Genomic DNA, 21,398 nt, shown 5'->3' with positions numbered 1-21,398 from the left:
AATCGTGCCAGTCAATCTGTGCTATCTGAAATCAGCAGATCTAGAGCACAAGACACAAGTGTTCACAAGGCACTTTTCCTTTAAAATAGGTTTTTGTTTCTACATACAGACTACAATTAAAGTAAAATTAGCTGCATAGTTTACCTACAGTAACCTCTGAAATAGCTAATCAGAGGATAATCTAGGTCAGAATACACTAAATATTCCACAAAACTCAAATGTGTTTTGTTAATAACGTATATGTAATTTATATAAATGCATACATTTGATTCACTGAAGCATTACACAAACTAATATCACCAAAGAATTTGACCCCCCTGATCATCAATGTATAATTCGCACGCGGGGTGCATGGTCACGTTAGCAGCAACGTGTGAGAGTAATTAAAAACTATAGTCCCAAACTGAAAAGCAACTGCTTTATCTTGAGTGACTGTCCTTTGTGAACGTCTTGATCGTAAGCAACAGGGATGACGGTTATTGCGGGTACCGAACAGTAAAGGACAGTTAAACAATACGCGCTGTCTAGGACCTGACAATTATATTTTAATAATCATACTCCTTAGTTGATTTATGACCCCGGAAGGCGCATGTGCTTGTGGGGCTCATTTATTCTAATTGTTGGAGACAAGAAACTGAGCAGTGTGACATTTTTTAACTGTGTGAAATACGGGTTACTGAGTTCTAAATTATGCATTTGAAAATCTACGTTAGAGTATGCTGGAACAGAAAAAGAGGCAAAAGCACCTGCTTTACCTCAGGCTATGTTGGTGCGCTTTCATAAACTCCATGTGCTAGAGCTGATTTGGCTGTTTTCCATTTGTTTCTCTTCCTCAAAGCCTAGTGGGGAATTTACAATTACGAACACATTGTTAAGCTGGGGAGACAAGCCTTTTACAGCTTGTGTTTTAATATAAGACTCGCTGACAGTTTTGATCATTCTGTGTGAAAGCTCCCATGGTTTTGTCCTCGTCTGAGTGTCTAAGTGTGAATATGAATGAACATTAGCATGACACGCTAGGCTGGTATGTCAGCGAACTCTTTCAAAGTTCAGTATCCTCAAATTAAATGATAATTATATTATTAATTACTCATCTTAATGTCATTCCATAAAAACGAAAATCATGATATTTTAGGTGAAATCTGAGAGCTCCATCATCCTCCATAGCAAAGTCCCTGACTCGCCCAAAGTCTAGAAAAAAATCATGAAAACTGACCATATACCTTCAGTGTTCAACGTGAAGTTTATTATTATTTATTATTACTAATTTATTATTCTGCTTGACGCAGAAGTATAAATCAGCCTTTAGTAGCAGCTAGCCGGCAGCTAGCTTTCTGCAACTCTCACATGGTCGCCCACCGAAGCTAAGCAGAGCTGCACACGGTCAAGTGGAAGATCACATGGGAAAGCTAGGTTGCTGCCAAAAGTGGTGTTAGTGAGACCAGCAGGGGGCGCTCAACCTGTGGTCTGTGTGGGTCCTAACGTCCCAGTATAGTGAAGGGGACTCTATACTGCTCAGTGAGTGCCATCTTTCAGATAAGATGTTAAACCGAGGTCCTGACTCTTTTGTTGTAAACCCCAGTATGTCCTTTAAAAGGAGTAGGGGTTTAACCCTAGCGTCCTGGCCAAATTTTCCTACTGGCCTCTGTCCATAATGGCCTTCTTACCCTCCCCATATCATAATTGGCTTCATCACTCTTGTCTCCTCTCCACCAATCAGCTGGTGTGTGGTGTGCGGTCTGGTACAATAAGGCTGCTGTTGCGTCATCTATGTGGATGCTGCACTCTGGTGTTGGATGAGGAGATCCCCCCCCCCCCCTCCCCCACACACACACACACACAAAAAATGTGTAAAGCGCTAGTATTTGAACAGTAAATTGAAGCTAAGCTATGTCTAATGACTAGAATAAGAATCATTGTGAACAAGGTGTTCACTAGATGAAATTAAGCATTAATGTTTTAATCTAAAACCGCTTACAGTACAATAATTTTACATGCAGTCTTCCCCAGAGACATATGGTGTAAAATATTTTCTTAAGGACATAGTCATGACAAGCATTTCAGTATCCCATATGTAGGGTCAGACAGAATCTGCGGACAATTTTTGTTTAATAAAATATTACTTTACAAACTGTATTGTAAATAAATCAAATGAACACGTTCATAGTAGTCAATATTATTACTCAAATTAATTTAAAAACTGAATAAATATAAATTTACACAAGTAAATAAACAGACTCAATGGTGGACTAAAAATCTGCGGGTTTCTGCGCGTACACATTCCCTGTGAGCCTATGTCACTTGAACCTGGGATCACGTATATATCATTTTCTCTTTTGTTAATATTATTTCATGCATAATTTTGAATTAGTGAATAAATTATCCACTGCCGACATCGCTAATGGCCTCTCACATTATATTTTAATCAGTGTAATGCCCAGTCAGAACTCCCCAACTGCATTACACTATGGGACACCTGACGTGTTCATGTTCCCTAATCCTTGTCTGCAGGTTCGAGCGGGAAGATTAACGCAGTGGCCCCGTTGTGCAGCACACACCCCGTGCCGTTGTCTTGGCAGCTGCCTTATCTTGGATGCTGTTTACCCTGAGGGAGCGATGAAGAGGATTATTTCGCTTTTTTTCTCACTCCCAAATCCTCTCAACAAAGGGATTTCTTCTGTAATACATCCACCAAGCAGCAGAGGGAGAAGGCCCCTGCTGAGTTCTTTTAGCAACACTACCATGCCTGCCTCAACCACATAATAATACAACTAAGATAAACAAGTCCATGTGGGGATGTTTGTCAAGCGACAAGCTGCATTAGCACTAGAATCCTGAATGATTTAATCTGTCTTGCATTTACAACATCGCTGTTGCAGAGCCGTGGGATGAAGAGTGACATAAACATTTAGCCTACAAATGTTTTATCTTGTTATTGAAGTTTAGTCTGCTGTAAATCAGTCATAGGAACTCTTGTCTGGGGTGTGTGCCAATAAAAAAGGCCTTGGCATTAATGATGAAACGTATATTTAATGAAGAGATTTTAAAAAGCAATTACATATGGCAGCCCACTGAGCCTCTAGCCTGTTAATTGGGGGAGCTTGAGTCTGATCTATAATTTTATAACCTATAAACAGTCAAAGCAATAGATAACGGAAAATGTCAGGATAAAAATACTAGAAAGCATAATGCTGGTACCCTGTAATCACCATAATTGCGAGTTTCCCTTTTTAGTTACTTTCGTCTTTTCATGTTGAGATATGGTGGGCCTGAAAGAGGGTGCAGTTTTTTTTATGGTTTCAGTGAAAAGTACATGCCTCTGGGCATCCTGTTCTCTGAGGACTATACAAAATATCTTGTAAGGTCTCTCTCAAAAGACTGTTAGTAATGTTGAGGCACTTGAAATATGCTGATTAAATACGTTTAAATACGTTAGTTACTGATATGTACCTTTTAAGGTATCAATATGCACCCATAGGTACAAATCTACCTCTTGAAAATATATCTATATAATGTATACATGCAAATTTGTGTTGCATAGTAAAGTGTCATATAAATGTATGTAAATATTTCTTAGATCTTAATCCTGTATATGTTTTAATCCTACAAACACTCACCGATACATGTAGCATATTATATAAAAAAAGAACATTGTTTGGATTTATCATAGCTTTTTTTTGTGTGTGTGGCGTTTCATCCAAGATACCAGAATTCACAGGAGCATCATCGGCAGGATCAAAATCTCTGAAGCTGGTATCAACAACATGAGCAGATTTCAGGGGAAAAGACTGAATGGAATAAGCCGTGCCGAAGGGAGAGATGATGTAAGCTCTTATGTAATCTGCATCTGCGAGATGCACAACGCAGCGCCCCCTGGAGGCCATTGCTGCCTCATAGAGCAGTCACATTATGGACAGGATGGATAGAGTGTGGCTAGGAACGTAATCCAGACTCCTCTGCCTTTAAAGCGGTGTCTTTTTCAGTTTGGTCTAGCTTTTTTTGTAATATTGTATGTATGTCTGAATGAAGATTAATGTTTATTTGAGAGTCTATTACCAACGACAGATTAAACTACACCTCTACGTTTAAATGCACTAAACAGCACTGCTGTAAATTCACATGTAAATCATATTAGACGTCAATCTAATGTTCTTGACCTGTGTGGTTCTCTTTGGTTAAAGTATATTTCAACCAGTATAATTTAATGCACCTCACTGACATGAAAAATAAAATGCATTCCAATATAAAAAACACACGTAGCTTAATTAAGTGCAATGCGTGTAATATTAACTTTAATAAAAAATGTGCAAGTAATTAAATCACTATTTCATTGTTTGATTTCTGAAGCACATGGTCCAATCGCTGCCTCTGGAAGGCGGGATTAGCGTAGGGTTGTGGCACAGGGTCCAATAAGAACAGAGGGGGGCGCGACTTTCTTTCGCTCGATCTTTCAGCACCTTGGACAGCAGCTCTCACTCGACTGCGGGAGAGATTCTGGGTGCGGGTCGAGGGTGCTCGCCTCCTCTCCTCCCAAATAACTCAGAAGAAAGAAACTGTAAAAGGGGGCTTCACAGAAAATCTTTCAGGTGCAGAAATTTCCTGTCTTTTTGCGGCAGTTTGTGATCCGTGTTCGACGTTGGCTCGTCGCTATACGCTGCCTCTCTGCGGCGTGTCCCTGCGTCTGGGATCCCAAACAACAAGCGTTCAGCGTGAGTTTTGACGTGTTCACCTACTGCATCTCGAAAAATACGACGAGTAACATTCATTTTACCAAAGTGAATTGTACTTTAATATGCCTTTGACATGGCTTCTGAGAATGTTGACTAGTTGGATGCGATACCGTCCTGCGTAAGTGCCATGAAGTTTCTTGGTTCTTCTCCAGCCTGGTTCAGGCTTTAATGCGCACAGAACATATCCTCGCCTCTCTCTCCAAAAAACCCATCTATTTTTTGGTGACCATCAGCCTTATTTTGGAAAATGAGGTTCTTTTGTGACTTTTTGTACACATAAAATTCTGTAAGGAAGAAGAAATCAGGAGACTGAATTCGTGCTGTGAAGCCGCATCATCTCATATGTCGTTTTAATCATATCGACGGCCCTTTTTTGAGATTGTTCAAGAAAAAAAACATTGAAGTACACACACTAGGATAAAGATGAAGAAGTTCCGGAAGGTTTTGGACGGGTTGACCACTTCTTCACCTGTCAATCCAGGTGGGTCTCCCGTGTGCGGCAGTGCGGCCGGGACCCCCAGTGCGGCACCAACACCGCGCGACCTGGAGATCCAAGAGACACTGATGTCGGAGCATTTCCAGATCTGTAAGGTCGGTGCCCCTCTCCTGCTTGTCGCAAAGGGCTCGTCTGTCATTGCAGTAGACATGTGCAGCTAGTTTTGGCCAATGGGCCTGTGCTAATCAATGCAGCTGTTGGAGGAACTGTTGTTGATAGAGCCACAATAGAAATTGCTGTGCTCCTGAGGTAGACGATCAACGCACACGCAAAACATAGTAAGCAACAGATTGGGTTATCTCAAAACGTTAAAGGGGACGTTCACGTAAAACTGTAAATTATGTAATTTAATAGCCTGATATCATTCTATCACTAGTTTTATCTTTCTTTTTGACACAAATGAAAATATGTTCAAGAATGTTGTTAACCAAACAGTTTGGTCAAATACAGACGTCCACTATATGGTCACAACGGTCTCATAATTTTATATTTTATATATTTTAAAATTCCATGGAAGAAATGCATGAGGGTACTTACATGACTGCTTTTTTTGTGCATTTTTGGTGAACTGTTACTTTGAAGAGATAGTTCACCCAAAAAGGAAAATGTACACACTGTTTACTCAATCTTACGCTCAAGTTGTTCCAAACCTTTAAGTGTTTCTTCTGGTAAACACATTTTGAAGAAAGTTGAAAGTGTCCCAGGTTACACTTTTTCAGCGTTCTGCAAAACATCTTCTTTGTGTTCAACAGAAGAAAGAAACTCATAAGTAAACTTATGAGTAAATGATTTTTCAGTTTTGCGTGAACCATCCTTTCAAGTTTTCAGCATTTAGTTCTCACTGTAAACAGCAGTTAACAGTTGTAAACAAACACATTAGTGGTGAGGTACTAGATGCTCTAAAATGTAGAATTTGGACTTCACATTTATTACAGTAATGGTTCATCAAACTTTGAAAGGATGTGACCAAATGTTTCTCCAGTCTTTCACATCCACACAACCATATTGAAAATTCTATACAAAAACAAAATTTCAATTATTATTTACTCATCATCCTCACGCTGATTCTGTGTGCCTTTCAACATGGTATTAAAAATTGAGTCTCAACCACCATTCACTTTTATAACGAACAACTTAACCTTTCAGTGAACAATGAGTAAATAATCATGTCATGGTAATGGTAATTTAAAATAATAGTTAACCCAATAATGGCAATTTACAAACCTTCGGAAGTTTCTTTTTCTGCCAAACCCAAAATCTTGTTCATTGTATAGGAGCAATAAGGTTAAACATAAAGTAAGCAATTTTGAAGAATGTTGAAAACCTGTAGGTATTAATATCCGGCCAGTACTGTACTTTGAATGTCAGTGGCTACCTGCATTCTGAAAAATATCTTTTTTTTTCCTTTAACATGTAGTTTTGTCATTCAATCTATAATTATTTGTGCTGTTAATGCACTGGAAATGATATGCTCAGAATTAGGCATTCTCGGGACTCTATCCTCTCCCCAATGGAGAAGTCAAGTGATGGGCAATTGATGACATAACTGAGGTGTCTTCGCTTACATAAAAAGTGAGAGAGGCTGCTCTAGTCTCCGGGTCTGTGTGATTTTTTTTTTTTTCCCTGAGGCTATTTTTAGATTTTTTAGGACTCATTGCAGCCGGTCGGGATGGCGGACACTGACTGCAGTGCTTCTGCCTTCACTCGGTTCGGTTCGAGCTTGAAATGTGAAGTCAATAATTCACCATAGCTCAGACTTCTCCAACATAGCAAATTAGGCAGGACAGGAATAAGCGGTAAGAGAGGATGAATGATAGCAGTTCCTTCTGAATGGAAGTTCAGGAATGTGTCACGTGCAGAAATCGCAGCTTATGAAGCTGCTTGTGAAATATTCCCACCGCAGCACATTCATTCATCGCCTACAGGCACACGACTCGTTCTCACCATGTATGGTGAAGGGACCACGGTGTTGCTGGTCTCCCTGGGGAATATACGGTGAGAGTCTCGCGCTCATACAGATCCAACAGCCTCGAGTAACGTTCTGCTTTCATTGATTTTCTTTTAGGTGATCTGCAGCAATGTCTTTAGAAGATTAACTGTTTGGATTGAAAGCTGCGTTAGAAATCATCACTGTAGCTAAATTAATGAATTAAAAAACACACACATATCTTCAGGATGCATTTTTACCCTCTGGTAGTCTAGCACATGGGTCATTGTTCAATATATGAAGTGCTGTTCTGCCTTTCCTAACTTTTTAATTGAACAGTTGGAAACATGCCCAAGCATATGCACTTAAACTAATAAATGATATACAGTTTCATTCATGAAAATGAACAAGATGGGGATATGATTAGCTATGCATTGATGAGTAATCGAACATGATGCTTTAAAAATATTGTAAACCAGTGCTTTTAGCAATAGCCAGTACTGCTAGCATAATTTGATTGTGTGTTTTGCATGAATGTTACTAAATACATAAAAAAAAGGGTGAAAGCAAGTTACTTCTTTTCTTTTTCCGCACTGTAAAAAATTCAATCATGTCATCCCAACACAAATTAAGGTAAAGTAACACATTTAAGTGAATTGAAGATAAAACAATTAAGTTGTCTCAAAAAATCTTAATAATTGTGATGTTTCAGCTTATTTTAAATAAGTAGTTTAAATAAGCAGCAAAACTTTAAATTAAGTTAAAGTTAATTAAGTTAAAGGTGCTGTAGGTCAGTGTTTCACAACCCTTTTCCTGGAGGCACACCAACAGTACATATTTTGGATGTCTCCCTTACCTGACTAATTAACTTCAGGTTCTGGAGTCTCTTCTTATGTTCTAATTAGGTGATTCAGGTGTGTTTGATTAGGGAGACATTGAAAATGTGTACTGTTGGTGTGCCTTCAGGAACGGGGTTGGGAAACACTTCTGTAGGTGATCTGCCAAAATGCTATCCATAAGCATAATAGCTTTGAAAACATCTAAAAAGCCATCTGAAGCCACACCTCATGAAACACGAACGCGCACTGTAAAGAAGACAGTAGAGAAACCACCAGATCACGTCATTCGCCAGTTACAAAGCTTTATGGCACTTTATAGTACAACTCTGAATGAAAAACTGTATTATATCTAGCACATTTTCAGTTGTGTAGAAATATTTCATGCATGCAAGTATCATTAGTCTCACTCTCCATGCGCTGGTGCTTGGCCGGCAGGGTGCAGGACTAAGCTATTCTTACATGCTATTTCAGACCGAATATTCAAAGTAGCAAGCAATATAGGGAGCACGTCACCGGTTGTCATTGTTCAAAATTGAACCAATGTGTCGTGAATATTAACCCAACTTCACCTCAGGTGAAATATCGCTATTTACTTAAGCTTGTTATAAACTAAATAAAAATCTACATTATCGATGCTGTAAAATGTCCCTTATGAAACTGAAAATAGTGAAATCGATCTTTCACCAGAAGATTTCAGTGGCTGAACAACACTTCTGTGCATGTAACCCATTTGTAATACAACACAATCTACATCTGCGTGACTAATATAGTTTTAAAACATAACATTACCTGTCTAAAAGAAATACTTCAGCAATGGTGTCATCCTTCCTCCAGCGTGCAAAATAAACTCCAATATTGATTTTAAGATGTTTAAAAGTTTTGATTCAGCATTTGTTTTTACAACTGTCACTGTTTAGTGTGCACACCCAAACGGCAGATCTGTCTGCGTGAAGAGAGGTGCGCAGATGTACAAATCTACATTTGTTGACAGACAGTTTGAGCTACTTCCACCAGACAAATTTTAATAATTAACATTTTTTAGTCTTATGCCTTACCCAGAATATAAAAATACATATAAATACATTTAGATCATTCACTTTGATCAGTACTATTGCAATATGTAGAGACTTTTAACCAAGACAATCACCTACTGCACCTTTAACTTTCTTTAATTTCTCCATGTCCCAACACAAATCGATAATGTAGAACACAGCATTTTTTACAGTGTAGTTTGCTTACTTAAGAGAGTTCATTCTAGGTCACACAATTTGATCATATGCTTGCTCAGAAAGAACTCTTTGGCTTATAAATATGAGATGTTTTCATACTGATTCGAAAGAAGATTTTTCTGAGAACTTAAGTTTCAAATGTTGCATACAATCTCACTTCTTATACAGTACAGACAGTGAAAACATGTAAAATGAAAATTTCCATTTGCACAGAATCTTTATCTATACATTTAATACAGTAAGCAACCACTGTATGAGTTATTATATTTAAAGACATGCATAAAGAATCCAACTGTCAAGAGATGAGCTCTTTGGGATGTTGACAGAGACAGTGCTTTAGAGACGCAGATCTGAAATAGACTGCCGAATACCCTCTCATGTGCTCGAGAACGCACTGTGACACCCATTTCTGGTTAGGATCACTCAACTGAATCATGAGCTTTGACAACAGCTCTCGTCATGGGCTGTCATGTTTCATGTGTGCTAGAATGTAGATCTCTCTCTCTCTCTCATCTCCATCTCAGTTTTCCTCAAGGAGGCATCTACTGTAGCATGCTCACAGTAATAGCAGGGTTAAAGGCACGGAGCAAAAAAACAATGGGATATGAGTGTAACATCATAATCGAAAGTAAAAACAGCAGGGAGCTTGTTTTATTTTAAGCCAATCAGGAAGTCGCAGCTTTCACAAATGACAAAAAAGCAAGGTGGATACTGTGGCATGATTGTGTTTGTGCTCTGTCAACAATGTTGGCTTCCTCTCAGCGATGGGAGACTGCAGTGGCGGGCGGCACAGCCTGTGCTCTAGAGCAGCCCGCTATGTCTGCATGCGTCCTCATCTCTCAACAGGAAAGCTGTGCTCACTCGAGCAAAGAGAAACAAGTATGAATTGTATTGTGCGGTCTTTACTGCTGATAGATTCTTTATCATCAACACTGTTTGTAGATTCAACAGAGTGGTCAGGCTAGATAGAAATGATGGGACCTGCTGGTAGCAAAGAGCTAAAAATAGACCAGTGTGAGTGAGCCACTGCCTCTTTTTACTGTTTATATCTGCAACGCTGTAAATGATGTGTTAAAATCTTTAACGGTAACCGTTTTGTTTACTAAAACAGCTTAAATACATGCATATTTTAACCAGGATGTAACCATGGTTTGCATATTGAGGGGGGTATACAGTTTGTCAGAATTATTAGCCCCCCTGTATATTTCCCCCCCAATTTTTGTTTAACGTAAAGATTACTAAACATAATAGTTTTAATAACTTATTTCTAATAACTAATTTCATTTATCTTTGCCATGATGACAGTAAATAATATTTTGTTAGATATTTTTCAAGACACTAGTATACAGCCTACAGTTTTTTCCAACTGCTTACACACATTTTTAAAACAGCGTCACTTTTTTTTCAAAACTCTACACACAATTCTTAAAACTGCACACACAAAATGCCTCACATCTTTAAACTGTAACACTGCATTTAAAATGCCATAAACACTTGTCAGTTTCAAGCATTTGCATCAAATGAAAACATGTCTTTTATATAGTAAAGGTTTAGACATGTCATGTAAACACTGTTGTTCTACAGTAAATCTAAAGCTCAGTGCTCATTTATAGGCTTATATCTACATTTCAATACAATGTTCTACAGTGAAAATAATCTGCTGAGAGGAGTAAACTCCAATGCAACGACGAAACAGAAAATATTTATTAGGGCAAACATTACTGTTGTATACAGTAGCATACAACAAACCTCTAAACCTCCAAACCTCAACAAAATACTCTATGTAAAATGGTTTAAAAAAACATGCATAATAATATATTCACCCACAATACAGTAAAGAACACAATTTTGTGTGTGTGTGTGTGTGGGTGGGGGGAGGGGGGAGGGGGGGTGCTGTCAGGCATCACACACTTTACAGAGCCAGACTGAGAAAAATGTTTCTATTCTTTTCTAAAGGAATTTAGGATTTAGAAAAGGTGTACAAGGGGGTAAGTACAAAACTACAAACTGTGGATGGGTGGAAAACCAGTTTTCTTTGGACCAGAACACCTGTTTGGCCTATTTACAGGCCTATACTACAGTTAACCAGTGATTGGTTAGTGTGTATGTGTGTATTTTGATAGGTTGTGTTTGGTAAAGGAAAGCAAGTATCTTCCTGTTAGATTTTTGTGTTTTAAGAGGAGAATTGTGTGTAGTGTTTTAAAAAAAAATGTGTTATTCAATTGAAAACAGAGTTTAAGGCTGAGAAATAGCTTATGGTTTTGGAGATTTGCTGTGTAGTTTTGCATATTGAGTGAGAGGTTTCAGAAATTGTGTGACATGAAAAGATTTTGTGTAAGCAGTTGGAAAAAAACTGTAAAGTGCAATTTATAGGCTTAACTAGGTTAAATAGCTTAACTAGGCAATTTATGGTAATTAGGCAAGTTATTGTATAGAGATGGTTTGTTCTGTAGACTGTCAAAGAAAAAATATTGCTGAAGAGGGCTATTTATATTGTCCTTAAAATGTAAAAAAAAAAAATTTAACTGCTTTTATTCTAGCTGAAATAAGAAAAAGTTAGACTTTCTCCAGAAGACAAAAAAATATTATAGGGAATACTGTGAAAAATTCCCTGCTCTGTAAAAAAATTATTTAGGAAATATTTAAAAAAGAAAAGAAAAAAAAATGTTGGAGTCTATTAATTTTGAATCTTAACTGTATATATATGTGTGTGTGTGTGTGTGTGTGTGTGTGTGTGTGTGTGTGTGTGTGTGTGTGTGTGTGTGTGTGTGTGTGTGTGTGTAGAAATAGGGTGGTTTAAGAAATTCTTGGTGTATTTAGTTTTGGTGAGTATTAATTTAGTAATATTAATTATAATACATAATAAAAATGTAACAATAAAGGTGAGCAATTATGAACTATAAGACTGCATGAAATCATTTTTTTATGCATAGTTTTAGATGATATATTTTACCATGCTATAAATAGCAATTTTTTATTGGAAACAAAAAACACAATTTCTGTTTGACATCTAAAATTGTGTATAATTGTGATGTGTAGTGGCTCATATAAACAGTGCTGTTCAAACTCTTTCTCTCTCCCTCGATTCTTTCTGTTTATCATTCCTTATTTTTTTACACCTGCTCAATTTGATTGATTTCTAATGTTGTCACCGGATTGTTTTTTCTTTCCATTATTTAAACTCTGTGTTATCTTGCCAGCGACTGAGCAGGGATAAAGTATTAATACTCCAAACAGCTCTGTGCTTGTAATCACCCATAAATGAATAGCTCTATTCAGTCAATCTATATCCTCGAAACCTTTTTCCACTTCACTTCTCTGATGCCCCTTCATTTTCTCTTGTTGTAATTGAGTGACTTGCACAAAAGAGAAAGTGGAAGGACAGATTGTATGTTTCTGTGTACTTAAATGCAGTTATATCTTTATTTTTATGGTCGGAACGTAAAAGTGCCCATATATTCTTTCTTTTTTCAAATATTACATTCACACTATGAATAATGTTGCTTTTTGTGAGTGTAAAAGCTCTGCAAAGTTATAAAAACCAAGGAGGATGATAAATAAAGTGATTGCCTTTAAAAAAAAGAATAGTTTATGAACCACTGAAACGAGTAATCAGGAATTTCTGTAACAGATCTGCTGTATGTAGGTCCATAACAGGTTTGCATAAAACCAGCCATTCTTTTTCACTGGTTGCCCATGAATAACATTTAATCTGACCCTCAAATACTGGAGCTGCTTTTTGTCAACATCATGTTCAGAAGTGTTACTGACAAAACATTTATTCTGCCGCAACTGTCAGAAAGAAAAAAAAAACATCTGTTATGATCACTGAAGCTGCATAATAAATCTCCTACTTGCATAATATCTGCATTTTATTGTTTATGAGAGAATTGTCAGGCGCCCTGTAAAGCTCAAATCAAATCAAGCTTATTTGCATACACATATGTAAAATAGATGTTTATACTACTGAATGCTCAAACAAACATATATGAAAAACGTACATACATAAATATAAAATGCTGAATGATCTAATTTTACTTGCACATTTATGAAATGCTGGTTTGTATAATCATGTTTTATGTAGAACAACAATAATAGCAATAAAATATTTAGAAACATCTGATGAAGGGTATTTTTTCCCAGTATAACAAAATGTCCAATATTGTTATTTAAAGTTTAATAATAATAATAATAATATTATTAGTAACATATTACATTTTTATAATTTATTTTTATTTTATTTTATTTATTTATATTTTTTATTTTTAATTTAATTAAATTTGTTTAAATAAATGCATTTTAAATACATATAACATTTCATTAAGATATATTAAAACATATTTTTCTAGTCATTTACTTAAAAGGTGCAGTATGTTTGACACCCAGTGGTTGAACTAGGTATTGCACCCCTGGTTTAAAATACATGCAAGAGCAGGTTGCCAGATTGACGACACTAACAGGAGCATGCCTGAATTTCGAGCCTAAAGGCGGATTTAAATCATGCTCTAAAAAAAAAAAAACAATGGCATGAAATTGAAGGAATAGTTTCCATATTAAAGGAGCTTTTGGCCTAACCAACACCTAAAAATGTATTTTTTATAAACAGCTTCTATTTCTTGCAGCTGATCAACAGACAACTGACAATGATCACCTCATGTACACCTCATGTGCTTTATTCAGTGTTACAGTAAATGCTAATAACGTAGTTAGTTCACCTCTGATCTTGAAAATAAAATAAACTGTTTGAAATTGAACTTTAGAACTGTGGGTCAGATAAAGCCAACAGATATCAGCGATTCAGTACCTACATTTAATAATGTTAAAGAGGTTTATATGTATTAATTAGATTAATTAATTTCCAACTTTAACATTTAGTTGGAGTGCAGTGAGTGCATTATTCTGTGCATCTGAATGACTGTATTTAAATTTCTATCATGCTCTGTCTGGTGCAAACAGCCCAATGCAAATCTTGTCACGTAGCGTGTTGTCACGTAGGGTTACAATGTAACCTGCTCACCTAATGTTTAGGTTGTAATACTCATATCATTTGCTAATTAATAACCACCTCTTGTGGATGCCTCACTCACACTAGCAGCAACTTTGTAGCTGCCTGTCTCTCGTGGCGATTGCTGCAAACGCAGGTCTGTGTAGGTCTACAGCACGGAGAAAACAGCCTTTGAGCGAGCTCAGAGAGGATCATGTGAGCTCCACTGGTGCTCCTATTGGCTGTCGTTTAAGAAAGTCGCTCTTCATTTGCATAAAGTTGAAGAATCTCAACTTTGTCACGTCGCTCAGCACGCCACCTGGTCGCCAAAGGTCGCTGTTGCTCGTGTAGACGGAGGTCACCGGAAGTTTCTCTCTCTCCGTTGAAATGTCGCTTTGCCGCTGCGAGTTACTCGTAGTGTGAATGAGGCTTGAATCTGCATCTCATTTCGGAGGCTGTTACTGTCCACCGGAGGTTGGATTTTTGGTCACGGACACATGCTTTGGGAGCCTTCATGCCTGACTAAATGAATCAAATTTGTGGGTTTCCACCAAATATAATATAATAAATGATATTATCATTATAATATATATAATAATGCTAAATATATAGATGAAATATAATTTGCTTGTTAACTTGGCATGTTTCGTAAATATCCTCAAACATATTATGATATTTTTATGCTTTAGAAAAGTCAAAAACTTACATATAGTACCTTTAAATGTCACAACAAGGCAATAATAATTAAAATTGACAAGAAATGAATCCACACATCAATATGTAAAGCCACATTCTGATATATGAAGTTGCAAGTTGCATCAAAAAATATCGCAACTAATTTACATATACACCATACACAATAGCATACAGAGGCATAAACAAATTTCTCTGATTTCTTCATGTTTGATAAGCGTAACATGCTTGATGACAGCAAAAGTGATAGACAAAAATTTAACAAGCTAGAATTGTGTGATTGCTTCAACCGCCGTCTAATGCTCAATTAAGAAGTTGTTGCCTCACCTCTATGTCAACCTCACTGCCAACATTCATCAATATTTGTTTCAAGTCGATGACGATTTCACTCTCGACAGATGTGTTTATTTGTGATTGGCGTCTTTCCTTAGCCTCCCTTTCCAATGACTTGAGCATTGAGCAGTCTGCGTCTCTGGATAGTCCAGTGAGAGCTGATACATCTGTAGACAGAAATCCAGTTAGGCACGTGCAGATACACGCTCAAGTACACAATGGCTTGTAAGCTCAGTAATTGCATTCTAACTCTCGCTCTTAGCACAGCTTGATGCCCGCAGCATAAACAGCAGCAGGGTTCAAACAAGCTGCGCCCACACATTCCGTTCAAGTGACGTTTAGATAAATATAATACACACACACACCAGCTCTATAACAGACACTAGATGGCCAGATGGATGAATTAACTGCCTTGTTGTCATTCAGAAAGCAAGTACTCTCCATTAACCTTCATGTTTGTTCCCATATGGTAAAAGTATAGATATTTTCAAATGTTTTTTAAGTAATGTACAAAAATTGCTATATTTACATAAATATATTTTAGACTGATAATTTTTTTTTTTTTTACATTTTTTCAATTTGCCAATTAAAAAAACAGATGTGTGTGTGTGTATATATATATATTTATATATATATATATATATATATATATATATATATATATATATATATATATATATATATATATATATATATATATATATATATGTATGTTTAAAATGTATGTTTAAAATGTAAAAAATACTAAATTCTTAAAACAGGGTGTCTGTGGGGTCTTAAAAAGTATTAAAAGTTGATAAATCAATTTAGAGAAATTTAAGGCCCTTAAAAAGTATTAAAAAGTCGTAAATGCTGTTTTACAAGGTATTCAATTTTGTATCATTTTTGATTCTACATTGTATTGTTGTATGGTAAAGTTTGCCTGAATTTAATCTGCGAAAGTTGGATGAAATTGATAAAATCCTGTTAGATTTCACATCACGCTTCATTGTTTACTGCAGCAACACTGTTATTCCTGCTGTTCTTCCTGTAGGATTAGCATTTTTATTCAGTAGTTGAATAATGTTTTCGTTTTAGGATTAGTTTCTTACGATCAGTATTTAGTAAATATGCTGCAAGTTAAAATGTCGCCAATGTTACCGGTTGAAACCTAAATTCAATTCAATTCAATTCAATTCAATTCAATTCAGTTCAGTTCAATTTAATTCAATTCAATTCAATTCAATTCACTTCACCTTACCTTTATTTGTATAGCGCTTTTACAATGTAGATTGTGTCAAAGCAGCTTCACATAAAAGGTCACAGTAAATAGGAACAGTGTAGTTCAGTTTTTAGTGTTTAAGTTCAGTTGAGCTCAGTTCAGTGTCGTTTAAAAATCACTACTGAGAGTCCAAATACTGAAGAGCAAATCCAACGATGCGCAGCACTACAGATCCCGAACCATGCAAGCCATTGGCGACAGCGGAGAGGGGTAAAAAACTGTACTAATTGGCGAAAGTGAAGAAAGAAAAGTGGCAATGGGGTCTTTAAATGTTTGGAGAGAGTCTTAAAAGGTATTGAATTTCGCTCTCTGATTCCTGTATATACCCTGTAAGAAATCCAAGAAAATCCATTGACATTCATTCATTCATTTTCCTTGGCTTAGTCCCTTTATTCATCGCCACAGTGGAATGAACTGCCAACTTATCCAGCATATGTTTTACACTGTGGATGCCCTTCCAGTTACAACCCAGTACCGGGAACGCAACATCCATACACTCTCACATTCCCACTCATACGCTATAGCCAATTTAGCTTGCCCAATTCACCTAAAGCGCATGTCTTTGGACTGGGGGAAACGGAGCACCCAGAGGAAACCCACCCCAACATGGGGAAAACATGTAAACTCCACACAGAAATGCCAATTGACCCAGCCAGGACTTGAACCAGCGAACTTCTTTCCTTGAGGCGACAGTGCTACCCACTGAGCCACCGTGTCACCTTGACGTGTCAATTGAAAAAAAAAAAAAGCATTTGATGTCTAAAATATCTAAAGCCAGGAACATGCTTTAATTTTAAGAAAATATAGTGTATAAATAGAATAAAAAACAACAACAAATATTGTTGCCTTTCACTGTAAAGGAAAAAAATCACATATAAAATCACTATATTTGTTTAGCTGTATGTAGATTTGTTTCTCTTAATCTAAGCAAATTTAAAGTGCAATTGTTCTAAATATATTTTTATTTTCATTTTAAAGAATTGATACTGTTTATATCTCCACCCGCATTCTGTTGCAAGACTGAAAATGTTTTTTCTGGAACTTATTTATTTATTTTTTTTACAAATAATTTGGTAGATAAAGTTATTAAAGGGTTAGTTCACCCAAAACTAATAATTCTGCCATCGTTTATTCACCTTAATTTCATTAGTTCCAAACTAGTTTGAGTTTTAGATATTTTGAAAAAAGTTGGAAACCTGTAACCATTGACTTACATAGTATTTGTTTTTCCTATACTATGGATGTCAGTGGTTAAAGATTTCCACTTTCCAGGTTTTTTCCACATATCTTTTTTTTTTTCAATTTCTAAAATATATAAATATATTAATTATATGATAACACTTTACAATAAGGTTGTATTAGTTAAAGTTAGTTAATGCATTTACTAACATGAACAACCAATGAACAATACAATTATTACAGTACTTGTTCATGTTAGTTAATGTTAGTTTATGAAAATACAATTGTTCATTTTTAGTTCGTTAACTCACAGTACATTAACTAATTTTAACAAGCATGAACTTGCATGTTAATAGTGCATTAGTAAATGTTGAATTATGATTAATAAATGCTGTACAAGTATTGTTCATACGTAGTTCATGTTAGTAAATTCATTAACTAATGAACCTTATTGTAAAGTGTGATCAAATATGTTTGTGCTAGAATAAATGAATACATAAACTGACCTGGACTGATTAGCCTGAGCAGAATGAATTTCTCATGAATGAGCCTGGTTTCTGCCAAGAGATTTTCTCCATTTCTGTCTTGAGTTTTGGTTCCACCAATAAATTTTATCTACCTGCAATACTATCAACAATAAATGAACTACGGAAGCATGTGTGTGATACACTTTTGCATGTGTATGAACTAAGAATTTTACTTACAAACCTTTACTTTAAATTCACTTCAAATCATTGTTTGAAAGAACTTGTGAATTGTGAATTGTGAATTGAACATTGTGAATGGTTTCATCATTGAATGAAGAAGAAATCCTACTGTTTTATAGTATTTTATACAAGGATAAAGACTAAACGTCGATTAGAATTGCATTATAATTATACTTCATTAAAAAAATATGGTTTAAAGATTACAGATGAACCATTTTTTTGCATTTATTGCCTTCGTATTTGATATTGATATTGATTTTTATATTTAATATATATTATTGTATTTGATATTGATCTTCTTGATTGGTTTTCTATTGAATATTTGATATTTAATATTGATTTAAGCGTTTCTATCTTCTTTTATCTCAGCTTGTCAGTGATAATGTTTAATTCAACGGTGCACATGAGGAATTTATATGCGCAAGGGCTCCATCTAGCATCCAGTATGAATGAAAGCGATCCTATGTGCTCGCAACACTCATTTTTTTGGTTTGGAAACTTCTCTATGGATACTGGATTTCTTGTTGTCTCTCTGTTTCTAAATATGAATTATCATCATCAATATTGTTATTACAATATATTCCAGAAAATATTGTGATACTGCTTTAAGCCCATATTAGCCATCCATACTTACGCTTGTCACCCTTGACTTGCTTAGTTGAGGTCAGTAGACAAATAACAATAAATGTGCTTAAAGTATTGAACTTCTTTCACATTAATGAAACATCATACCTGAGTTTTGATTATTGCTCAGTTTGATTGTAAAGCTGCTTTAACACAATTTGCATCACATAAAGCACTGTAGAAATTAAAGTGACGTGACTTGACTTGACCACCAACTGGATCTTGTATGATCATTTTAGTTTCTGTCTTATTCTGTAGTGTGCGTGCAGGACGAGAGTCTGGATTGTAATTGATTGGTGACAGAACTGCTTTTAAAGTGGGCTGTTTGCCCTCATGTGGCTTCACCGGGGCGATGACACACTTATTGACCCAATAAAAGAGCCTCATTTCTCTTATCTGGTATCAAACCTCCCCTCCTTCCCTCCCACCACTCACTTCTTTCTGTCTTCCTCCCGCTCACTCAATTGTTTTAATGTTATTTGTTGAATATGAGGCTTAATAGCATTTCAGGCTGATTTGAAGCAGATTTTTGAGCTTGGTAAGACTGAGAATCCTGCTCTGTTTGTTTTATTCTTTCCTTATTTTCTAGACATCTTCCTTATTATGGAGGAAATTTCTTTTCTAAGTGATATAAACGTTACCATTTGTCTTTGAGTTATGGCTTATAGTGATGTGAGTCAGGTTTTGCCAACAGTAAAAGGATCAGATGAATAATTAGTTGCTTGTTAACCCTTTAAGACCTGCCATAGAACAATCTCGCAAGAGTATATCTTATTAATTTTACATGCAGTGCTGTCCTTTTGAGTATTTTAAAATGCCTTATGTCACTAAAATCTTTACACTCCCAATTTGAAGGCTATGAATGTAATAAATCTATAATAACTAGATAAATAGCTCAAAAGTGCAATAAACCACAAAAAAGAAAAGGATTTTCCCCCAACATGTTTTACTGAATACAAAAATAACACAAATGTCAACCTCAAACTTACTAATGTAAAAAAACCTGGAAATTAAATATTTTAAGACGCGTTGTGAAATAATCAGGTAATATATTGCTTTTGGGAGCAATGTTGATAGAACAACTACAAAAGACAAATGTAAACAATCACAACAATACTCTAGAAATACACTACTTAGGCCCAAAGCCAGCCTGGTGTAATGGGTGTTTTTTTTTTCTAGAAATGTGGACCTTTTTTGCAGTTATTCGACTCATTTTCTATTTAATTAAGAGATTTAAATACTGCATTTTATGACATTTTAAGCAGTATTTTTAGCTGGATTATTTTAGCTGGGTCATCATAACCACCATTTTTAATGTACAAGAATATTTCCTAAAGATTTATAATAAAGAAATATGAATAAATACTTTGTTTTAAATACACATTTATTACACCAAATCATTAGAAAAAAATGTATTCTGTTAAAGTTTTAAATTAAAACTAGTCTATTGTCAATTCTTAGGCAACAAACTGGCCAGCACATTCCCGTGTTGAGTCAGAATTTGCCCATTTGAAAAAAAATAAAAAATAAAAATAATAAAAGGGTTTTACGATTTTTCTAGCCTCTCTTGTAAAAAAGTACATTTGAAAATTCATGGATAACAACAATAGCCAAAATAATATTCAAATCAATGTCAATATGGTCTGCATTTGTTGCTTCTCACCTTTTTATCTATTTTTTTCAAGAATAAGGTCCAAGATTTAGAATAAAAGTTTCTCTATTTTAAATAATGTTCTCTATTTCTCTATTTCAAATAATGCAGTAGCGAAAAATGGCTTCTCTTAGGTCAGTATGTATGTTTTCTCTCACTGCTGGATGTTGGACTCATGAAAAATAATTGTTTGCATTGGCCAAAACTGATTAGCTGAAGTCACACACTTTAAAAAAGGGTTCGACTTGGTCTTAAAGCCTTTTTTCAATGGGTTATTTTAAGATAGTGTTGTAGTCAAAATAGGACAAACGAGCTCAAGTGGGACAAATTCTGGACCTTTGTCAGTGAGGGGTGGGTCTTTCAAACCACTCAAACCCCCACTGTCTACGGGCCTGCTACTCTGTAATTAATAGGAACTAATGATGCAGCAAGGCTGTGATAACAGTTCTAACAGTTCCAGTCCTGAATAATAGTCCAAAATAATATTAGATACTAGAGAACATTTCTAATGCAGAAAGAAACTTAAAAGTGAATAGAGGGACACTGGAATGTGTATGCAATGTTTTTCAATCGTTACGGTCTCTCTTTATTGTAATTTGTTGCTTCATCGTTTCCTTTTCTAACAAATGGACATTTATAAATGCATGCACAATTATACACTTGCTGTCATACATAAACTTACGACTACATAAAAAAAGTAGCTCCATAACATCCGCATCCATGTACTTTTTACTTGCCGTTGTAA

The 21,398-nt window shown here is 35.7% G+C and overlaps 1 protein-coding gene across 11 annotated transcripts in view; it reads left to right on the top strand.

Moving 5' to 3' along the window:
• Positions 1-4,492: 4,492 nt before the first annotated feature.
• stxbp5l (syntaxin binding protein 5L) overlaps positions 4,493-21,398 on the top strand; it is a 236,133-nt gene continuing 219,227 nt past the window's right edge. For all 11 annotated transcript variants that reach the window (XM_056465374.1, XM_056465370.1, XM_056465368.1 and 8 more), the window contains exon 1: positions 4,493-5,321. In XM_056465374.1, the coding sequence (XP_056321349.1) occupies positions 5,154-5,321 (168 nt within the window). In that variant the 5' untranslated portion in view covers positions 4,493-5,153. The remainder of the gene's footprint in view (positions 5,322-21,398) is intronic.

This window comes from Danio aesculapii, chromosome 9, assembly GCF_903798145.1.
Source record: "Danio aesculapii chromosome 9, fDanAes4.1, whole genome shotgun sequence".
Lineage (NCBI taxonomy): Eukaryota > Metazoa > Chordata > Actinopteri > Cypriniformes > Danionidae > Danio > Danio aesculapii.
The sequence above is the reverse complement of the archived record's forward strand: the minus strand, read 5'-3'. Positions and strand labels throughout refer to the sequence as shown.